This window comes from Zootoca vivipara, chromosome 12 (assembly GCF_963506605.1).
Source record: "Zootoca vivipara chromosome 12, rZooViv1.1, whole genome shotgun sequence".
NCBI lineage: Eukaryota > Metazoa > Chordata > Lepidosauria > Squamata > Lacertidae > Zootoca > Zootoca vivipara.
This window is the reverse complement of record NC_083287.1, coordinates 50,025,165-50,043,796: the sequence shown is the minus strand read 5'-3', so window position 1 is coordinate 50,043,796 and position 18,632 is coordinate 50,025,165. Positions and strand designations below refer to the sequence as shown.

Genomic DNA, 18,632 nt, shown 5'->3' with positions numbered 1-18,632 from the left:
ACAAAAAACCTAATGCTACTCTATAGGCTGCATCAGCAGAAGTATAGTGTCCCGATCAAGGGAAGTCATAGAACTCTGTTCTGCCTTGGTCTGACCCCACCTGGAGTACTATGTCCAGTTCTGGGTGCCATGATTTAAGAAGGATATTGGCAAGTTGGAACATGTGCACAGGAGGGCAACCAAGATTATCAAGGGTCTGAAAACAAAACATTATGAGGAATGGTTGAGGGAGTTGAGTATGTTTAGCCTGACAAAGAGGAGATGTGGTAGCCATCTTCAAATATCCAAAGGGCTGTCACATGGAAGATGGATAAAGCTTGTATTTGCCTGCTCTGGAAGGTAGGACCTTAACCGATGGATTCAAGTTACAAGACAGGAGATTCCGACTAAACACCAGGAAGAACTTTCTGACAGTAAGAGCTGTTCCACAGTGGAGCCGTCTCCCTCGGAAGATTGTGGACTCTCCTTCCTTGGAAGTTTTTAAGCAGAGGTTGGATGGCCATCTTTAGCTGAGATTCCTGCATTGCAAGGAGTTGGACTAGAGGACCCTTGGGGTACCTTCCAATTCTACAATTTTATGATTCTATGATCCGTTTTCTATACTGTACCAACTAAATTTTCCTGGCTTAAATGAAACCTGCAATTCTCAGGAAGCCGGGTTCTGCACCCACTTCCCCATTCTATGCTTTCCCCTGCCATCCCATGAAGCCATGCTGCATCAAGCACTGTATAGGAGTTCCTGTAGTAATAATAATAATAATAATAATAATAATAATAATAATAATAATAATAAATTTATTATTTATACCCCTGCCCATCTGGCTGGGTTTCCCCAGCCACCCTGGGCGTCTTCCAACAAAATATTAAAATACAGTAGTCCGTCAAACATTTAAAAATAATAATAATTTATTATTTATACTTAGTTAAAGGGGGCTGTACTTGATCGTTGCCCTTCATGATCTTGTATAGTATAGAGAGACAGCAAAGATTAGCAACAATGGCCACTCTTTTTCTTTTCTTTTGTGTTCCTGAGCTCCCACTGCAGTGAAGAGCTCATCAGATAACAGTCTTAACAACAACAGAAAAAGTCCAGGAATTGAGTTTGGGAGATGCCCGGAGGACTTCAAGAAAGCAGGGCACATTGTGCTTTTGAGCACAGCAGTTGGAAAGTTCAGATGGTGAGATAGCGTTTCCTCCTGCTGTTGAGTGTTGTGTAGTTCAACTGAGCAGAATTTAATTTCCATAAGTATTTCTCTATTACACTGGGCAACAGCCACCTTTGCTGAGCAGGAACCAGTTTTGAGCAGTGAGTAGAATCATAGAATCATAGAATCATAGAGTTGGAAGAGACCACAAGGGCCATCCAGTCCAACCCCCTGCCAAGCAGGAAACACCATCAAAGCATTCCTGACATATGCCTGTCAAGCCTCTGCTTAAAGACCTCCAAAGAAGGAGACTCCACCACACTCCTTGGTAGCAAATTCCACTGCCGAACAGCTCTTACTGTCAGGAAGTTCTTCCTAATGTTTAGGTGGAATCTTCTTTCTTGTAGCTTGAATCCATTGCTCCGTGTCCGCTCCTCTGGAGCAGCAGAAAACAACCTTTCTCCCTCCTCTATATGGCATCCTTTTATATATTTGAACATGGCTATCATATCACCCCTTAACTTCTCTTCTCCAGGCTAAACATACCCAGCTCCCTAAGCCGTTCCTCGTAAGGCATCGTTTCCAGGCCTTTGACCATTTTGGTTGCCCTCCTCTGGACACGTTCCAGCTTGTCAGTATCCTTCTTGAACTGTGGTGCCCAGAACTGGACACACCTCTGAAAATATCCTGTGCCTAAATAGGAAGCTCTGGGAGAGGAAGAGCAGAGCAAAAAGTACACATCACTTTCCCTTTCATGTTTTCCATGGCACCCAAATATGGCATCCATTTGGGCGATTTGTCAACCCTCTTTGTGAAGCTTGCAAGGACGGCAGAGCATCTGGTACATCATGTCTCTCGCTCCTCTCATTGGAGAAGGGCCATGACGTCATGATAGAGCAAACCTTTTGCATTCAGAAGGTCCAAGACTCAGAGCATGGCAGACCTGGGAAGAATCCTGATTGAAACCTTGGAGAGGCATTACCAGTCAGCGCAGACAATAATATAATAAATAGAACAGAATGGAATAAATCTTCATTGTCATTGTCCCCTTGTGGGATCAACGAAATTTCTCGGTTGCTATATCAACTCAAATAAGACACTCCACATAAATTAAAATACTAACAAGCACAATACAATACAGAACAATATAACAGATAAATAAGATGACTTCAAAGTCCAGAGTTTCCATTTAAGGCCAAAATTGCTCTAGGAAAGAAACTGTTCTTGAGACGGCTCGTTCTCGCCTTCATTGCTCTATATCTCCGTCCTGATGGCAGGAGCTCAAAGAAGTGATGACCAGGATGCAATGGGTCTCTTGATACGTATATCTAATGCCTTTCTGTGGCATCTGATGGGATAGATATGTTCTAAGGTAGAGAGTGAACAGCCAATGATACTCTCTGCTGTTTTAATAATTCTACACAACACTATCCTTTCCCGAGAAGTGCAGCTTCAGTACCACACACGGAATGAGCAGGGTAGCTTCAGTGTAGGGCATTCTTATGTACTGTCTAGCCCAAATGTAGGATTTATTGGTTCACATCTAATAGCACTCTGTTGTAGGGGTCATAGAATTGTAGAGTTAGAAATGGGGGAGAAAGTTGCTTTGTTCACTTCTTCCAGCAGACTGACCTCTTCTGAGCTCCTGAAGTCACCAATGGGTCGAAGTGCAGCTTCCAGTTTGTTGTTGTTGTTGTTTAGTCGTTTAGTCGTGTCCGACTCTTCGTGACCCCATGGACCATAGCACGCCAGGCACTCCTGTCTTGCACTGCCTCCCGCAGTTTGGTCAAACTCATGTTGGTAGCTTCGAGAACACTGTCCAACCATCTCGTCCTCTGTCATCCCCTTCTCCTAGTGCCCTCAATCTTTCCCAACATCAGGGTCTTTTCCAGGGAGTCTCCTCTTCTCATGAGGTGGCCAAAGTATTGGAGCCTCAGCTTCAGGATCTGTCCTTCCAGTGAGCACTCAGGGCTGATTTCCTTCAGAATGGATAGGTTTGGTCTTCTTGCAGTCCATGGGACTCTCAAGAGTCTCCTCCAGCACCATAATTCAAAAGCTTCCAGTTACATCACATATTTCTCCAGATTTTGAAATCCATTTTTGGCACACAACATTATTCTCAAAAAATAAGTGCTTTACATAAATGCTTGTACAAAATGAAGTGCATACTGGTTTTAAGAAGAAGAAAAAAGCGCATAAGATGTATACAATGGCACAGCACAGGCTGGAATAGAATGCCAGGGATGGGGAAGAAATATGATTCAGATCGTGCTCAAAAATGAACCAGCCCAATTCACACTTTGCAAAACAATGCAACAACTGAAAACACAGCTGCCCTTCAAAATTCAAACTTCTCTGAATTTAGCAGTCCCGTTTCCAGCCAAGGAATGTGTACAAAAATTACATCTACTAGGGTAAACTGGGTTAGGGAAAATTGCTCAGCAAAAAAACCCCTTGTGTTTTAGGCAAAATTGCACACAAAAATGTATATTTTGAAATCAGGAATGGGAAACCCTTGGTCCTCCAGATGGTAGTTGTAGTCAAACACCATCACCCCTGACCCAACAGGTGAGTCCCACATCTGGAGTGCCAGACATCCCTGGTTTAGATGGTAATCTTCTACACAGCTGCTTGGGACACGGGTGGCATTGTGGGTTAAACCACAGAGCCTAGCGCTTGCCGATCAGAAGGTCAGCGGTTTGAATCCCCGCATTGGGGTGAGCTCCCGTTGCTTGGTCCCAGCTCCTGCCAACTCTACGGTAGCAGTTCGAAAGCATGTCAAAGTGCAAGTAGATAAATAGGTACCGCTCCAGTGGGAAGGTAAACGGCGTTTCCGTGTGCTGCTCTGGTTCTCCAGAAGCGGCTTTGTCATGCTGGCCACATGACCTGGAAGCTGTACGCTGGCTCCCTCGGCCAATAAAGCGAGATGAGCACCGCAACCCCAGAGTCGGTCACGACTGGACCTAATGGTCAGGGGTCCCTTTACCTTTACACATATAACCCCCCCAGGTAGTAAGGCTGACTTTCTACCATTATCAGGGCCTTTTCTTGGGTGACTGGATTTGTCTATGCACCCCTTTCACCATTAGCAAGAACTGTTTCATTCCATTGGACACTGGGGGTTTGGCGAAGATTCTCATTGTTTTCATATAATTTAAACTGTTTGTTTTTTTATTGTTTTTGACTCTTTTTTTGCATGGAAATTTTATTATTATTCAATTCCTGAAGATGACCCGTGACCATTCTCTCCTGAATGGCAGTCTAGAAATACAGTATGGGTTTTTTGTTTCTTTGAAGTGGCTAGAAATCAGAATTTTGATGTGCATACACAGAGAGAATTTAGTGTTATAGCTATTTCACTGCTGCCATTTTTGACCGAGGCAGCTTTTGGGGCGGCTGTTCTTCACTGGCATCCTTTGCAACGCAGCACACAGGGACTGTGCTAAACCAGCTTAAACTCGTCTTCGGAAGTTGCCTGTATACATTTGTTATGATGGGCTGACTAATTGGGTCATATGGACATGAGTGAGCTGCCTGCTGCTGCTGCGAGGGAAGCCTTTGCACCTATCTGAAGCACCCAAATGTAACTTCTAATTTTGACACACACACATCCTTATTTTAAGCTGTGCTCCGTTCTGCATCAGATTTGAGCCACGGTGATTCTGCAGAGCAGAGGAACGCAATGGCACGGAGGAATCTGCCATATTTTGAGCAAGATCATTGGCCCACCTAGCGCGGTTGCTAGTCTCCTACTGACTCTTGGGTGTTTCAGGCAGGGGTCTTTTCCTAGTCCGACCTGGAGATGCCAAAAATTGAACCTGGGACCCTTTGCATGCAAAGCATGAGCTCTGCCATTGAGCTACAGTGCAATAAAGAGGGTGGGAGGGGGGTATGTACAGTGCTGTGTTTGGGTGGTCCACAGGGTAGATCAAAAATCCCCCTCAGCCTGGAGTCAAGGCAGGAGGGAACGTAGGTCAGCAGGAGTCCACCGGGGCAACTAGACAAAACACTTACAGATCTAACACCACTCATATGCCCCATTCAGACGTTACTCCATTTAAGAGGTCTCACTGTGGTCTAAGCCAAGGGACTCCTGCCACATGGAGACCAATTCATGCATGAAAGGGGCTCTAGAAGTTACCTCTGCCCCAGTGCTGTTTATTGACCCCATTCACATAGATGCTGGAAATTTAACCTGAGACCTTTTCTATGCAACACATGTGTACTGCCATTGGTCTACAGCCTTTCGCTTCCAGCTGAAGCCCTTGACTGAACACTTTCCAGTCCCAAGGGTGCCAAGTCTCGGGGGTTATGGACTCTGTGCATTCCCAGCTTGATGCCTTTGCCCCTCAACAGGTTCTTGGTGAATGATGAGCTTCAGAATATACCACAGTGCAATAGAAATATTAGATTCTACACCTGCTTTGCAAATCACAACACAGGGTTTAAGATTCTCTGTCCACCATTGCCAGGTGGGAAGGATCTGCTATGCTAGCTTCCCAACAGGTGAGTCATGGTTGCTTACCAAGAGGGACAGACGGAGGGGTGTGGAGGTCAGTGCAGTGCAAATTGGTACCAGATTGGCTCCTGCCAATGTGTTTGCCCTGTGCTGACCTCATAGAATCAGAGAATCCTAAAAACATAGAGTTGGCCGTGATCCCAAGGGTCATATAGTCCCAATACCCCTGCACAGCAGGAGGTTTGGACTAGATGACCCTTGAGGTCCCTTCCCACTCTGCATTTCTGTGATTCTGTGAGGTCAATGCAGCTCAAACATATTGGCAGGAGCCAGTCTGGTGTTCTTGCATGGTCGCTTCACCCCACACAATGAGCTGCTTCTGCCGCCTCTCTCCACCCCAGAGTCTTCAGTACCCCTGTATTCCTATGCCTGCCCTCCTTTCAGTTAAGACCTGGTCATTGTTTTTCCTCCCATCACTTATTTTCTCCAGTGTAAGGGACGCTGTCATAGACACGCTTGCCCCAAAGATTTCTGAGTCGCTTATTCAGGACAAGGTGCTGTAGTATGGCACCTAAGGTATGTGAAGCAGTAAAAGACAAATGTAATAAACCACTAGTAGTCACAAAAATCCATGGCTCTCGAACGAATGATTTCAGGCATTGCTCATTTGACAACATGCATTTGGACAAATGCTCAGACTTTGGCCTATATGTCACTCATGGTCTGCTGGGTAGTATTTCAAGCCTCCCTCTTTCACCCCCAGAGCAAAAACTCTGCTCTTAAATGAGCATTTCACACAATTTTTGCTTTTGGGGAGAAGTCACACTGCTACTCAGAAATAATCAAGGGTTTTTTGGGTGTGTGTGTGCATGTGTGATTTGAGCTGTTGGTGCTATCCTGGAGCCACAAACCAAGAAACACTGAATAGATGCCCAAGACCTAAGTATGTGGTTCTTTCCTTTTTAAACTCTCTAGATTATCAGAGCTTTCATTTCATTTGCAGAAGTAATCTCTTGAGTATCTGTCATATATTGCAAGCTTCTGGGGCATGTATTCAGCTGCCCACTCAGTTCAGGCAGGGTTCACAAGCAGATTTATTGGATCCTATCATTTGCTGTGCTCATGAATGCACCAAACTTTCTTCCTGCAATGTTGGCTAAGGAAGGTAGACAGCTGTCATTAGGATCTGACCAGAGGTCCATCTAGTCCAGCATCCATCTCAGTGGCCAAAGGGATGCCCATGGAAAACCCTCAAGGAGGACATGGATGCAACAGCCCTCTCTCCACTTGTGAGGGCTAGACAAATTCATGAAAGGCTACTATCAGTGGCTACTAGCAGTGATGGCTATGTACTTCTTCCACTGTCAAAAGCATCAGGCATCTGAATACCAGTTTCTGGGAATCACAGGTGGACTGGATGGGCCATTGGTCTGATTCAGCAGGCTTGTCTTACGTTCTTATGGCTTGGCTTCCTTTCAGAGTAGAGGTGGCTGGATAATTTATGGTGGTTTTGTAATATCGGTCTTATTTGCAAACATATACATAGAGCACAGGTGACAGTAAGCAGCACCGGCACTCCTACAAGGCAGGAGCCTCCAAGTTCTGCCGCCCCGAGTTGCCTTCAGGTTACAGCTCATAGCCCAGTCCTGTCTCCGCTTCTCCCTTTCTCAGAGTTCTTTGGTTTTTACGTATTGTTGCACATAGAATCACACAAATCTGCCCCCCTCCCTTTAGCTCAGGTTTGAAGAACCTCAAACCTGGAGACCAAATGTGTCCCTTCAGGCCTCCAAGGCATCATCATGAAGCTAAGCTGGAGGTAGGACTGTTCCTTATCACTCTGGGATGGGTGAGTTTGTAAAGAAAACTGTGGCGAATTGTTGTTGGCATCTGGCTGTCTCAACAGACAATGGAGTGAGCCTCTGGAGGTGAAGTCAAACCGCTGTGTTTGCAGTTCTGAAGTGGCCTCCCTGGGGTGCAAGCCTGGGCAGTCTGCATGGAGGTCCTGAACTGCCCTGATGACAAGACCTTGCTGCTGTGGTCTAAAGGAGAGCAGAGCAAGACGTTGGGCACTACCTTGGCTGCAGGTGTTGCTGGAAGGAGGCATACAAGGCGCTATCCATCAATCTTAGGGAATCCACTCCAGATTTGTGTAGGGTTTGAGACCCATTGGCTACCCTCACCTGCTTTAGTACTTGTGCAGATGTCCTGAAGAATCATTGAATTTGGGAGCAGGAGAAGTGTACTCGTCATAGTCCACAACCTGAGTGGTTAAAATGCCACTTTGGCTCAGCCCTAGAATATCTTACAGTTTTATATATGGTTTTGGACAAGAGCACATGATCCTGAGGATAGCTTCTGATTGCAAACCACAATCCCTGCTCCAAAGTCATTCTTGTGCGAGTTCTCTGTTTTTCTTATGGGTTTCTCGAAACAGTGAAACTGCAAAGCTGCGCTGGCTTCGGTTGATCTGACACCTCTGACTGCTTTGGGTGGACATGATGGTACGAGGCTTTCTCAATCAGGGTGAAAATGTACGAAAAGCCCTAATTGATTGAAAAGCATCTTCTGCGGTTATTTCAGGCAGTGCCTGGGAGCGGACGGCAATCGGCAGCGAATGTTAGAAAGCGCACTCCAGTCTTTAAGAGACTGTGTTTGTCAACCTATTATGTTGTAATACCTGATTCTTCGTATTGCATTGTGGAGAGAGCCCAATTACCAAGAGGAAAATAAAGTGCACGCTGATTAAAACATCGTCGGCGAGCAATTTCTGCTAAAGGTAGTGGCTTTGGGCTCTGCACAATGAACACTTATGAAGCACTCTTGTGCCTTTTGAACTGATAACAGGAGAAATTAGCATTGCCAATGCTGCCCTTTGCCAAGTTCTCCCACTTAAGGCTAATTTTAAAAACAGAACCCTTAGAGGAATGAAGTTGTGTATGTTTTAGAGGAAATAAAGCTGGGCAGGGAGATTTGTATGAATTTAGGGATTGAAGGTGCACTGAATATTCATCATTGTTGATGGGAAAGGGGGTTGCTGAGTGTGTGTGTGTGGGGGGGGTACCTCCCAAACAGAGATTTACAGCCTGTTATTCTCCCCTCTTCCTTTGCTGATGTTTTACTGACATCTTCCTTTTCCTTGACATCCTTCATCTTCTAGTAATCCCAGTAATCAGGGATCCTGTGCAGAACGTAATGGCATGGCAGGACCATGTAACCAACCTGTTTGGGTTGTGACGGTGTCCCAAAGCCAGTCTTTTATCCTCAGGTGTTCCCTGTTTTGTCATGCTGTAGGAAGCTTAGGAACACAGGAAGCTGCCTTATACCCTATTAGTCCATCAAGCCCAGAATTAATTACACTCGTTCTGGTAGGGGCTCTCTAGGAATCTTTCCCAGCCCTGCCTGGAGATGTCAGGAATTGGAGCTGGGATCTTCTGCATGCACATAGCACGTGCTCCACCACTAAGACGTGACCTCTCCACTTAATAATATTAGTTAAAACCAACTTTGTTCCTGATTCAGATGTTCAGAGCACCGTCATCCACCTGCATGTTGAACTGCTGCTGTCAGTGTTGGAAAGGAAATGTGCACAGGTAGGGTTTATAAGCTTTAGGTGTGCTTCCAGTTTGCACCTCTACAAACGCTCCTGCTCAGATATAGCAATAGCCATGAGGTAGGGGCATGTCTGCAAGGTCTGGATCTGCATGGAGATGGGATAACAGGCTCTTGCCACTGTATTTGGGCCTAGCGCAAAGGGTTAATTAGCTGGTTGCTGCCTTCTAGTCTGATCTACGAGTCAATGCCAGACAAAGTCAATCCTAGGGAGTGTTGTGTTGAGCTACTCAAGTCAGTGCTTGATGGTTCTTAGGCAAATGAGTAAATTGGGGTGGAGAACCTTTTACATCATGGGCAAATCTCTGGGGCCTGTGTGTCAGTGACGTTGGTGGTGTCAGAGGTACAATTCGGACTGGGGGGTGGGAGCGCAGAATCAATTTATAATAACTTAAAATATGCATTAAGTCCCCATGCCCTTTGCAACAGGAAAACAACAATATGATTTCAAGTAAATTTACTGACAAACCATAGCAGTGTTTGAAGGCGTGTAGTTATAGTATGAACACAACAAACGGAAAGCATTTTATTTTATTACTGCAGTCAGTGATGACCATATGTGAACTCGCCTTGAGGATACATCAACTGCCCTGGGATGTATGTTATGAAGAGCCGTATAGAAATTGGCTTTAATAGATAAATCAGCCTTCCCCAATCTAGTGCCCTCCAGATGTTTTGGGCTACAACTCCCATCAGCCCTCACAATTGCCTGTGCTGGCTGGGACTGACTGGTAGGAATTGGAGTCCAATAACATCTGGATGGCAGAACTATATATTTTCATGAGTAGGGTTGCCATATTAGAAAAAGTGAAAATTAGGCCACAAAAGCTGCTGAGTTTTTTTAATTTTGCCCTAAAGCTGTTGGGTTTTTAAAAAATTATTTTAAACGAAATTTGCCAAAAAATCTACACTTCTAAGTCTTTCTAAATCTACATTTAAGCAAATTCCACCCGGACACTGTTTCTGACGGCCAAATCCTGGCAATGTCTGGGAAATTCCAGACATATGGCAACCCTACATGAGTCTAAGCAGAAGCCTTAAGTTCTCAGCTCTTATTTAGACAGGAAAAACTGTATCTGGGCTGCAACGCTTCACAGTGCAGGTGTGAGAGCTCCTTCACCGGATGTTTCTCAATATAGAAATGTCCGTGCATATGAAAAAAAAAATGAGATACAAGGTGAATGCTAGGCTAGAATCCTCCTCCTTAAGATGTGCAGGGAGGGAACAGAGGGTTATTTCATGTAAACTCTGTATATCTCTCCTTTCTGTATGGTAAGGTACTCAGCCTTGTGAACTTCCACCTGCAGCCTGAAATGGCAGGGCTGGAGCACAAGGAGAGCTCTTCACAGAGAACGAGGCTGTAGTTACACAATTTAAATCCCTGTCTCCAAAAGCAGCTCATGGAAAGCTACTCTCACACCCCAGTTTCCATTTGTATGCATGAATTTATTGCCTCGCTTGATGTTTCCTACTTTATAAATTACAAAAACCACTGATTCAATAAATATTAGTATGATGAATACTGCCTTGGCAACTCAGCGCTTGACATAAAACAATTACAAACAGATTACATAAGCATCCCGCAGTGGGGAATCTTTGCTGTCAATAAAAGTACTATTGTTGCAGCAAACATAATGAATTGTTTGGAATTCAAAAGGAAGTTGTGTGTGTGTGTTTGCACACATATACGTACACATGCATACAAATCTGGTTGAGCAGGGAACATGCCTGACAGTTGTCTGTGATGTAGTTATTTCTTTTGGAAAACAGTAATCCATTTTCTTTGTTCTACTGATTTTAATGCAAAAATTCCTGCCCATCCATGTGTTCTCAAATTCTGTATATTATGCTCGGGGATTGGGGGTGGGGGGATGAGTTCAGTTCAGTTCAAATTTTAATGCAAACCTTCCTAATTCGTACTTTGCAACCCAAAATAAAGCTTTCCTTTGGAAGCGACACTTCTCTGAATTTTGTGGTGCGGTTTCTCCAACTGAATAATGTATTCAAAAAATGTGTCTATTATAGAAAATTCTGCATAAGATGCATGTTTGTGGGAAAACAATGAATTATGCATTATATATGGGGAAATTGCTTGCAAAAGTGGATATGTAAGGCAAAAATCCTTGCAAAAATGTGTACATTTGGATACGATTGCTCTAAAACGCTGAAGTTCAAGAGAACTTTTTTTTGAGGGGGTGATTACAATGTTACCAATAAAGTGCAATGTTAAAAATGCTGTGGGAAGGGGGTAAGTAGGATTTATTTATTTATTTATTGCCTTTGTAAACATAGAACCTTGCAGAAAAACTGGAGTGGATCTCATGCATTGAGTTGGTTGACCAACCCAGAGATTTAACTCCTACAGGCTCTGAGAAAGAAGTTAACTGCCCCCCACCCCAACTCCTTATGCAGGAACAGTTCCTGAGATGTGGCAATTCGGTCTCCACTTCCCCTTTCCAACTGGATTTAGGGCTGCAATCCTTGGCCCACTTACCAGGGAGCAAGCCCCACTGAACTCGATGGTGTACTCAGAGCTGAGTAGACATGTATAGGATTCTGCTGTTTTGTGTCATGTTACATTTCATTGATTATGCAAAGTGCCTCAAGTGTAAATGCTGCATCTTATTGTCTTTTGCATAAAGCCCCAATTAGTGCGAAAGAGCTGTATGAATAAAATTATTTGTATTATGCTTCCAATTCGTTTGGGGGTGGGAATGTCGATTTTAAAGAAATGAAAAGTTAATGCGGCTGATTTCTTGCCCTGCTTAAGGTTCTCCCTTGTCCATTATGGACTGTTTTTGATGCAGACAAAATTCCAGCTCTCCCTGATTGTATCAAAGTGATCTTTTGGCCTGTGGAGAATTGATTAAAATACATGCCCAGCATTTGCTTGCAGCACTTTCTTAAGCCCAGAGTACAGTTTGGGGCTGGGGGGGGGGGGGCGGGGGCGCGGAATCAATTTGTAGTAAGTTAAAATATGCATTGAGTCCCATGCCCTTTGCAGCAGGAAATCAGTAATATAATTTCATATAAATTTACTGAAAGATCATAGCAGCGTTTGAAGGGGGTGGTTATAGTGTGAACTCGGCAAACGGAAAGCATTTATTTCTCCGCCTCCAAATTACTTAGCCAAAAAGCATACTTTTGTCTTTACTGCTATTTCAGTCTGAAATGAAACATTTTTCTCTGGTTCTGCTGTGCTGTTCCCTGCAGTGAGGGAACTGTCCAACCATGACAGGTGGGCTAATAACCGTGACATCAATAATATTAGGCTCATCAAGCACGGGCAGTAAAACATGAGGATGTGGCATGAGCCAAATGCAAAGAGTTGGAAATAACCATTGTTTAAAAAAACCTGTTCTGCTTGTAATTGCCTTTTTAAACAGCAGGGAAAGCCCCTCCTCAAAGCTCTCCTTAGCAAACCATTGAAACCAGGCAGAGCGATGTTAATGTGTTTCAGTAGCAAGGGGAGTTAAGGCAGCTTGATGCAGTTGTACAATGGCCACGCACATCGCCCAAAAAGGAGAGCCAAAGAGAACCTAGATTTTGCATAAAATTCGCACATGCTCATTTGTATGTGTCGGTGCAAATTTAGAAGCAGTTATTGTAATTTAAATAGAAATGCAAACTATCTGATCATCGTGGGGAAGACTCTGATCAGGTAATCTGCATGCCTGCTTAGTCTATACTCCAGGTGCCAACCGTTGACAACACACTTCAAGGCCCCTGCTCTCTCTCCTTATGTTTTTTAATCTTCAAACTATATTTGGACCAGGCAGCCCTGTAAAGAGAGGGCAGCCCTCTTGACACACAGCCACTCTGCAGAGTTTGCCAGAAAGACCTGTGCAATAAGAACAGCTTAGGTGTCTGGGCACAAATCTGCTTCTCTTTTGGTTGGGAGCATGGTGTGGAGGCTGGCTCCTGCATTCACTGGACTTGGGCCTGGAAATAAACATGACAGTATGTTACTTGGGTGGTGCTATGGTCTAAACCACAGAGCCTAGTGCTTGCCGATCAGAAGGTCGGGGTGAGCTCCTGTTGCTCGGTCCCTGCTCCTGCCAACCTAGCAGTTCGAATGCACGTCAAAGTGCAAGTAGATAAATAGGTACCACTACAGCGGGAAGGTAAACAGTGTTTCCGTGCACTGCTCTGGTTTCACCAGAAGCGGCTTAGTCATGCTGGCCACATGACCCGTAAGCTGTACGCTGGCTCCCTCAGCCAATAAATCGAGATGAGTGCCGCAACCCCAGAGTCATCCGTGACTGGACCTAACCTTTATGTTACTCCCAGGAGAATGAATGTAGGAGTGCACTTATAGCTTACCTCAAAGGTGAGGTGCACATTAGAGGCATTCAAATTCTTCTTTGGCTCAGATTGCAGAAGGGGTCTTCTGTCCTTCAGCCCTGCTTTGAAGGTCTGCCTCTAGGAAAACTTGGGCCAGAGCCCCCCAGAAAAATTCCATGTGGGATGAGATGGCCACCTGCAGGAATATGCTTTGGGCTCCTGCTCCCAGTTTTCCCGCGGGGCAGTTTTTCAAGACTGCCCTCACAAAATAATGGAGATATGTTTCACCGTGACTAGTGGAGAGCTCTGAAGAGCAAATATGTATTGGTTCAGCAATTAATTGCTTGGGTGAGAAGCAGTCTGTTTCGCTTCCGATCTAATGTGAGTTGTGAGCAGTTCCTCTGTCTCTAAATGCTGGGGACAGCTGGTTTGAAACCGACCCTCTTTCCTCAGGCTACCATGCCCGAGCGGCAGAAGAAAGGAAAGGGCATGGAGCAGTGGGCCAGTCTTAATCTACACTGTTCACCCTTATCTACCCACACCCAACTAACTCATCAACCTCCTATCCTCCTCTTGAGGAGCTCAGGACCTCGTTCTGCACAGGGTTTAGTCCCTAGCAGTTTTAACATGCAAACTTGGGAGGTCTTGTCTTGGCTTAGCACAGGGGTGAGGAACCTCAGGTCCAGGGCCTGAATGCAGCCCTCCAGGCCTCTCTGTCTGACCCTTAGTCTCTCACAAGAACACATCACTTCCCCAGACAAACCCGCTAATGGCCCTGCTTCCACCCTCCTTAAGAGATTTTTGCCTGGCGAGAAGATGTCCTTCGCCACCTTTGGCCTCTTCTACAAAGGTAATATTTACCTTTAGTGCTCCACCTCCTTTTTTCTCTGCCCCAAACCCACCACTGGCAAATGGCCATCAGGGAATGCAGGCCCTCCCACATCACACTGATCAAAATGGGGGGGCTGGGTTTTTATTTTTGTAAATCTGGATTAAGGGGTTTTCTCAGGACGGTGGAGGGTGTGTGTGTTTTGTCCCATTGGAGTAGCCCTTCTTCCGATAGGAAATGCTCTGCGGCGGCGGCGGTGGGGGTGTCCAGGAGGCTCAGTTGCGGGGAGGAGTGAGAAATGTGCCTATTTTCTCTGGAATCTCTCTATTTTCTTCTGAGGGATGTTAGAGGGTCTCTATTAGTGAGCAGGTTAGCCTGGGGTATCTGACAAAGGGCAGTGAGGCCAGAGGAAAGGGCAGGGACTAATTAAGGAGCAGACTCCACCATCTTCGCGAGATGTGTGTGTTTGTTGTTGCATAAAATCCGTGCTGCTGACAGGAAGGGGAGGTTCACGAAAGGGCTGTGACCAATCCCAGAGGAAAGCATGGAGTAAGGCCAAGAACCAAGTAAAGCTGCTTTGGCCAAACGAGGCCACGAGTTTCCCAGAGAGCTGCTGTAGCTCAAAGTTCTGTAGTTTGAATTTGCCTGAGTCTGATGACCCTGTCAAAGTGCAATGGAAATTATTGTAAAAATTGCACAGTTAATTAAATGCAATCTTGTTCCTTCACCCTTTGCTGCCCTGAGGTGCCACTTTTAATGAGCATATTTGACGCTGATTTTCTGTTCTTACTGGGGCCTTATGTGTCTGTCTGTGTGTTCTGCTTATGAAATGAGCATGCTGGGAAAAGGGGGGGAATAAACCCATTTAGGATTATTTCCACCAGGACAAACAACAGCAACTGAAAGGGCAGCGCTACAAAAGCCCAGCTGTTCGGAGTCAGGCCTCTGAGATTTGCGAAGAGTTAAGTGAGTTGCAAACGGACAAACAGTCAAAGGACGAGGCTCCGGTCCCGCCAGTAGGGGAACAAGAGGTAACCGTTTGCTGCCTGCTTTTTGCATGCCGTCCGTTGCTGGAACTCTGTAGTGCATGCAGTAGAAATTGGCAAGGCTTGCATGGGGCATGTGGGCGGTCATTTCCTTTATAAATGAGCCTATCCAGTGCCAAAGAAAAACAACGCAGAATGGCCACTATAGCTGTGGTAAGTATGGAGAGAATTAAAAACAGAGAATTCATGCAATGTCCAGGAATGGAATTCCAGGATGCACCATTTGGAAAAACAAAAGCTGGTTACAACTGCGAGTTTCAGGCTCAGGTTATGAGCTGGGTTCTCTGCTATGGCCTGAAATCATGTCTATTATTAAACTAGAGGATTTGGAGGAAATGCTGGTCGTATAGCAGTTTCTGTCCTAAGCATGAATTCAGTTGCACATAGCATACATTCACAAATGCAACCACCCTACAGAGCATGGGGGAGGATATTGCATAACTGGAGGTGCCTGAAGTTTCTCCTGGTGGTGGAACCACACATACGAGTTAACTGAGGCAGCAAGCTGTTTTTCTGCTTAAAAGGTACCTTGCCTGCTCTGCCTGTCATAGAAGCATTAAATATATCCCCAGCTGCATACAGAGCACATGCATATAACTTTGTTGAATTGCAGGCCACGTTTTTACAAAGTTGAATATTTAGTAGTTAGGGGGATGATTTACCACATACAGCATGAGAATCAATGCACACTGACTAAGTGAACAAGAAACTCAGACAAAATGCATTGACTGGGAACCAGGTGCACTCTATACGAAACAAAGTGGGGAAAGGGAAACGACATGCTTCCATTTCAAGTCGAACTTTCTGAATGGCCTGGTCATAGGAAGCAGCAACAGCAACAAGCTTGCTTTCCTCCTCCACCTTTAAATGTGCACAGAACACAAATGCCATCTCCAAAGAGCACAATTAGATTCTATTTGTGACTGTGTAAGAGGGAGATCAAAGAGCATGGCACCTGTCCATGGAGCAGTGAAAAAATGAGGCAGAAGTTCATGTGAGGTGACAAATGCCAGCAACAATGCCCAAACGATGCTATTTTTGAAGACTTAGCTCCATGTGGGACATCGCATACAGCTGGACCCACAATTTCATGACCAAGCCCTGGGAAGCAGGCAGTGGCTAAACTGTCTGGTGGCTCATATGGGCAACTAGCTCAAGCGCATGGGGCAACCCAGGATGTACGCCAACAGCTTTGTCAAGCCGCCAAGAGAAGAGTTGGGGGCAATGCAGAAATCATAAGCAGAATTCACAAGGAGAATCCTATGCGCTGGAGTAAGGCCAAGCAGAAAGCTCCAATTTCTGAACTTTTGGCTAAAAGTTGCAGAACAGGGGTGAAACTGAGGCCTAAATAGAGGAGGGACAAGCCCCAAATCAGCGATCCGCACCACCAGCTTCTTGATATTTTCCGTACCACAAACGTGTTTCACTGCCCCAGCCCCCACCTCTGTTTATATGGATGACTCTAAAATGGCTCTCAGATCGCTTGCAATGCACTGTTGTTGTTGCTTTTTAATTGTGCTGCTTCATTTCTGGTTCCTCTCTCATCCCTCCTGCGGCTTTGCTGCTGAGTTTTGCAGATATTATAATCTTTCCTTTTGTCACTGTCAGGTTATCAGGCTGGGGCTTATGCATGCTGATGCAACAGCGAATGTATTTTCTCTGTTCACCTGCTCGGTTAATCTAATGTTTTCTTTTTGGAGTCTCTGCTTCTCCTTTCCCCAAAACCTGATACCAGGGAGGGACTTTAAGGCTGAACCATATGAGAGGTGGGGGGGTCTTGGTGCCTTTTCCTTCTCATTTTGAAGCCTGGCTGAGCTGATTTAAAGATCAGAGACACAGTGCTATTAGAGATGGTGCTTAACTCTTTCCTCCAATGAGGCGCCCCTCAGTGTGCTGATGTGTTAATTTGGGGGGTGTTGTGGGGATGTTTTCTCCGATAAGCTGGGGAGGGGCAGGCGGGATCTGAACTGAAGGATGGATTTGAGCACCAAATCAAATCACCATCTTCAAAGCAGGCCCTCGTTATCAAAGCAAACATTGCAAGCAATCCTGCATTGCCCGCCTTGTGTCGAGTTTACTCCTTCTTTTCAAAGTGTGGTATGGTACTTCCAACTCCCCCTGCCTTCTTTTCAAGCATTTTAATAGGAGAAGACAGACAAACAGGCATCCTGGGATGTTTTATTGAAATGTAATCAGTTTCTAAGAGCATCACTAGATGAGACATTAGAGACCTTTGCAGCTCCTAGGGGCTTTTGGATTGGGACCGCAGTACTGCAGGGGGTTAACTACCCCACCACTACCACCACCACCACCATTCAACCCAGAGCTATTATTTCCCCACTAAGAAAAACTTAGGTCACACCACAGAAAAGCACATTGCTTTCCCGCAAAGAATCCTGGGAGTTGTAGTTTGCAATCTCTCAGAGCTACAGCACCCATAACAAACTGCAGCTCTCCCGTGATTCTTTGGGGGAAGACATATGCTTTAAATGCATTTTTAATGTATGCAGCCTTTGTTACTTCTTGTCTAGTTTGGGCTGTAGTCATCAGTATAACTTGGTTTACCAAAATAAAATAAAAAATCCTTCAGTAGCACCTTAAAGACCAACTAAGTTTTTATTTTGGTATGAGCTTTCGTGTGCATGCACACTTCGTCAGATACCGCTGGCTCCTTTGGTTTACCAAACCTTTTCTTCTTGGTCTCCCTTCATAATCCATTTTTGAAACAGGATCTCAGTTCCTGAAAATGGCCCCATCATTCTCACTGTATATGTTCCCAGGAAGTCTGCAGCAGCCAAATAATCAGCTGCTCAGATGTTTTCATTTCCATTGCAGAAGGGTTTTGTGTTTTTTTAGGAGCGTTCTTCACGTAAATCTCTAGAGACCTGTTATTTCTGCCCTTAATCTCTTCTTCTGAAGGTAGTGCTTTCTCTCTGTCTAGTGGATTCATTTGAATTGGGGCGGGGGAAGGGGCGGGAGAGAAGCAGGGGGCTGCAATTAGCCACAAGGTAAAGATCATCTCTTCTCTCAAACATTGCTGAAGAGGCAGATATGTCCATATGGAGTCAGTTCCAGATTGCTCTTTGAAAGCTAGGTGGTTGATATTTCTTCCTTTTTATCCTGGAACCACGCAAGCAACAACAAACCCAAAAACCCTTTGTGCTTTGGCAGCACAGGAGCTCATGAAAACGTTTAAAAAGACCAAGGACGCAATAAGATTCGAACCGCCAAGATATATTTATCCGTGGGAGCGGTAAATC

General features: G+C 45.1%; 1 protein-coding gene across 1 annotated transcript in view; it reads left to right on the top strand.

Annotated features, from left to right (window-relative positions):
* The window catches only part of LOC118091630 (sodium channel protein type 5 subunit alpha-like), a 298,412-nt gene that overhangs the window by 219,639 nt on the left and 60,141 nt on the right, over positions 1–18,632 (top strand). The window contains exon 18 of the mRNA XM_060280924.1: positions 15,211–15,357. Within this exon, the coding sequence (XP_060136907.1) occupies positions 15,211–15,357 (147 nt within the window). The remainder of the gene's footprint in view (positions 1–15,210; positions 15,358–18,632) is intronic.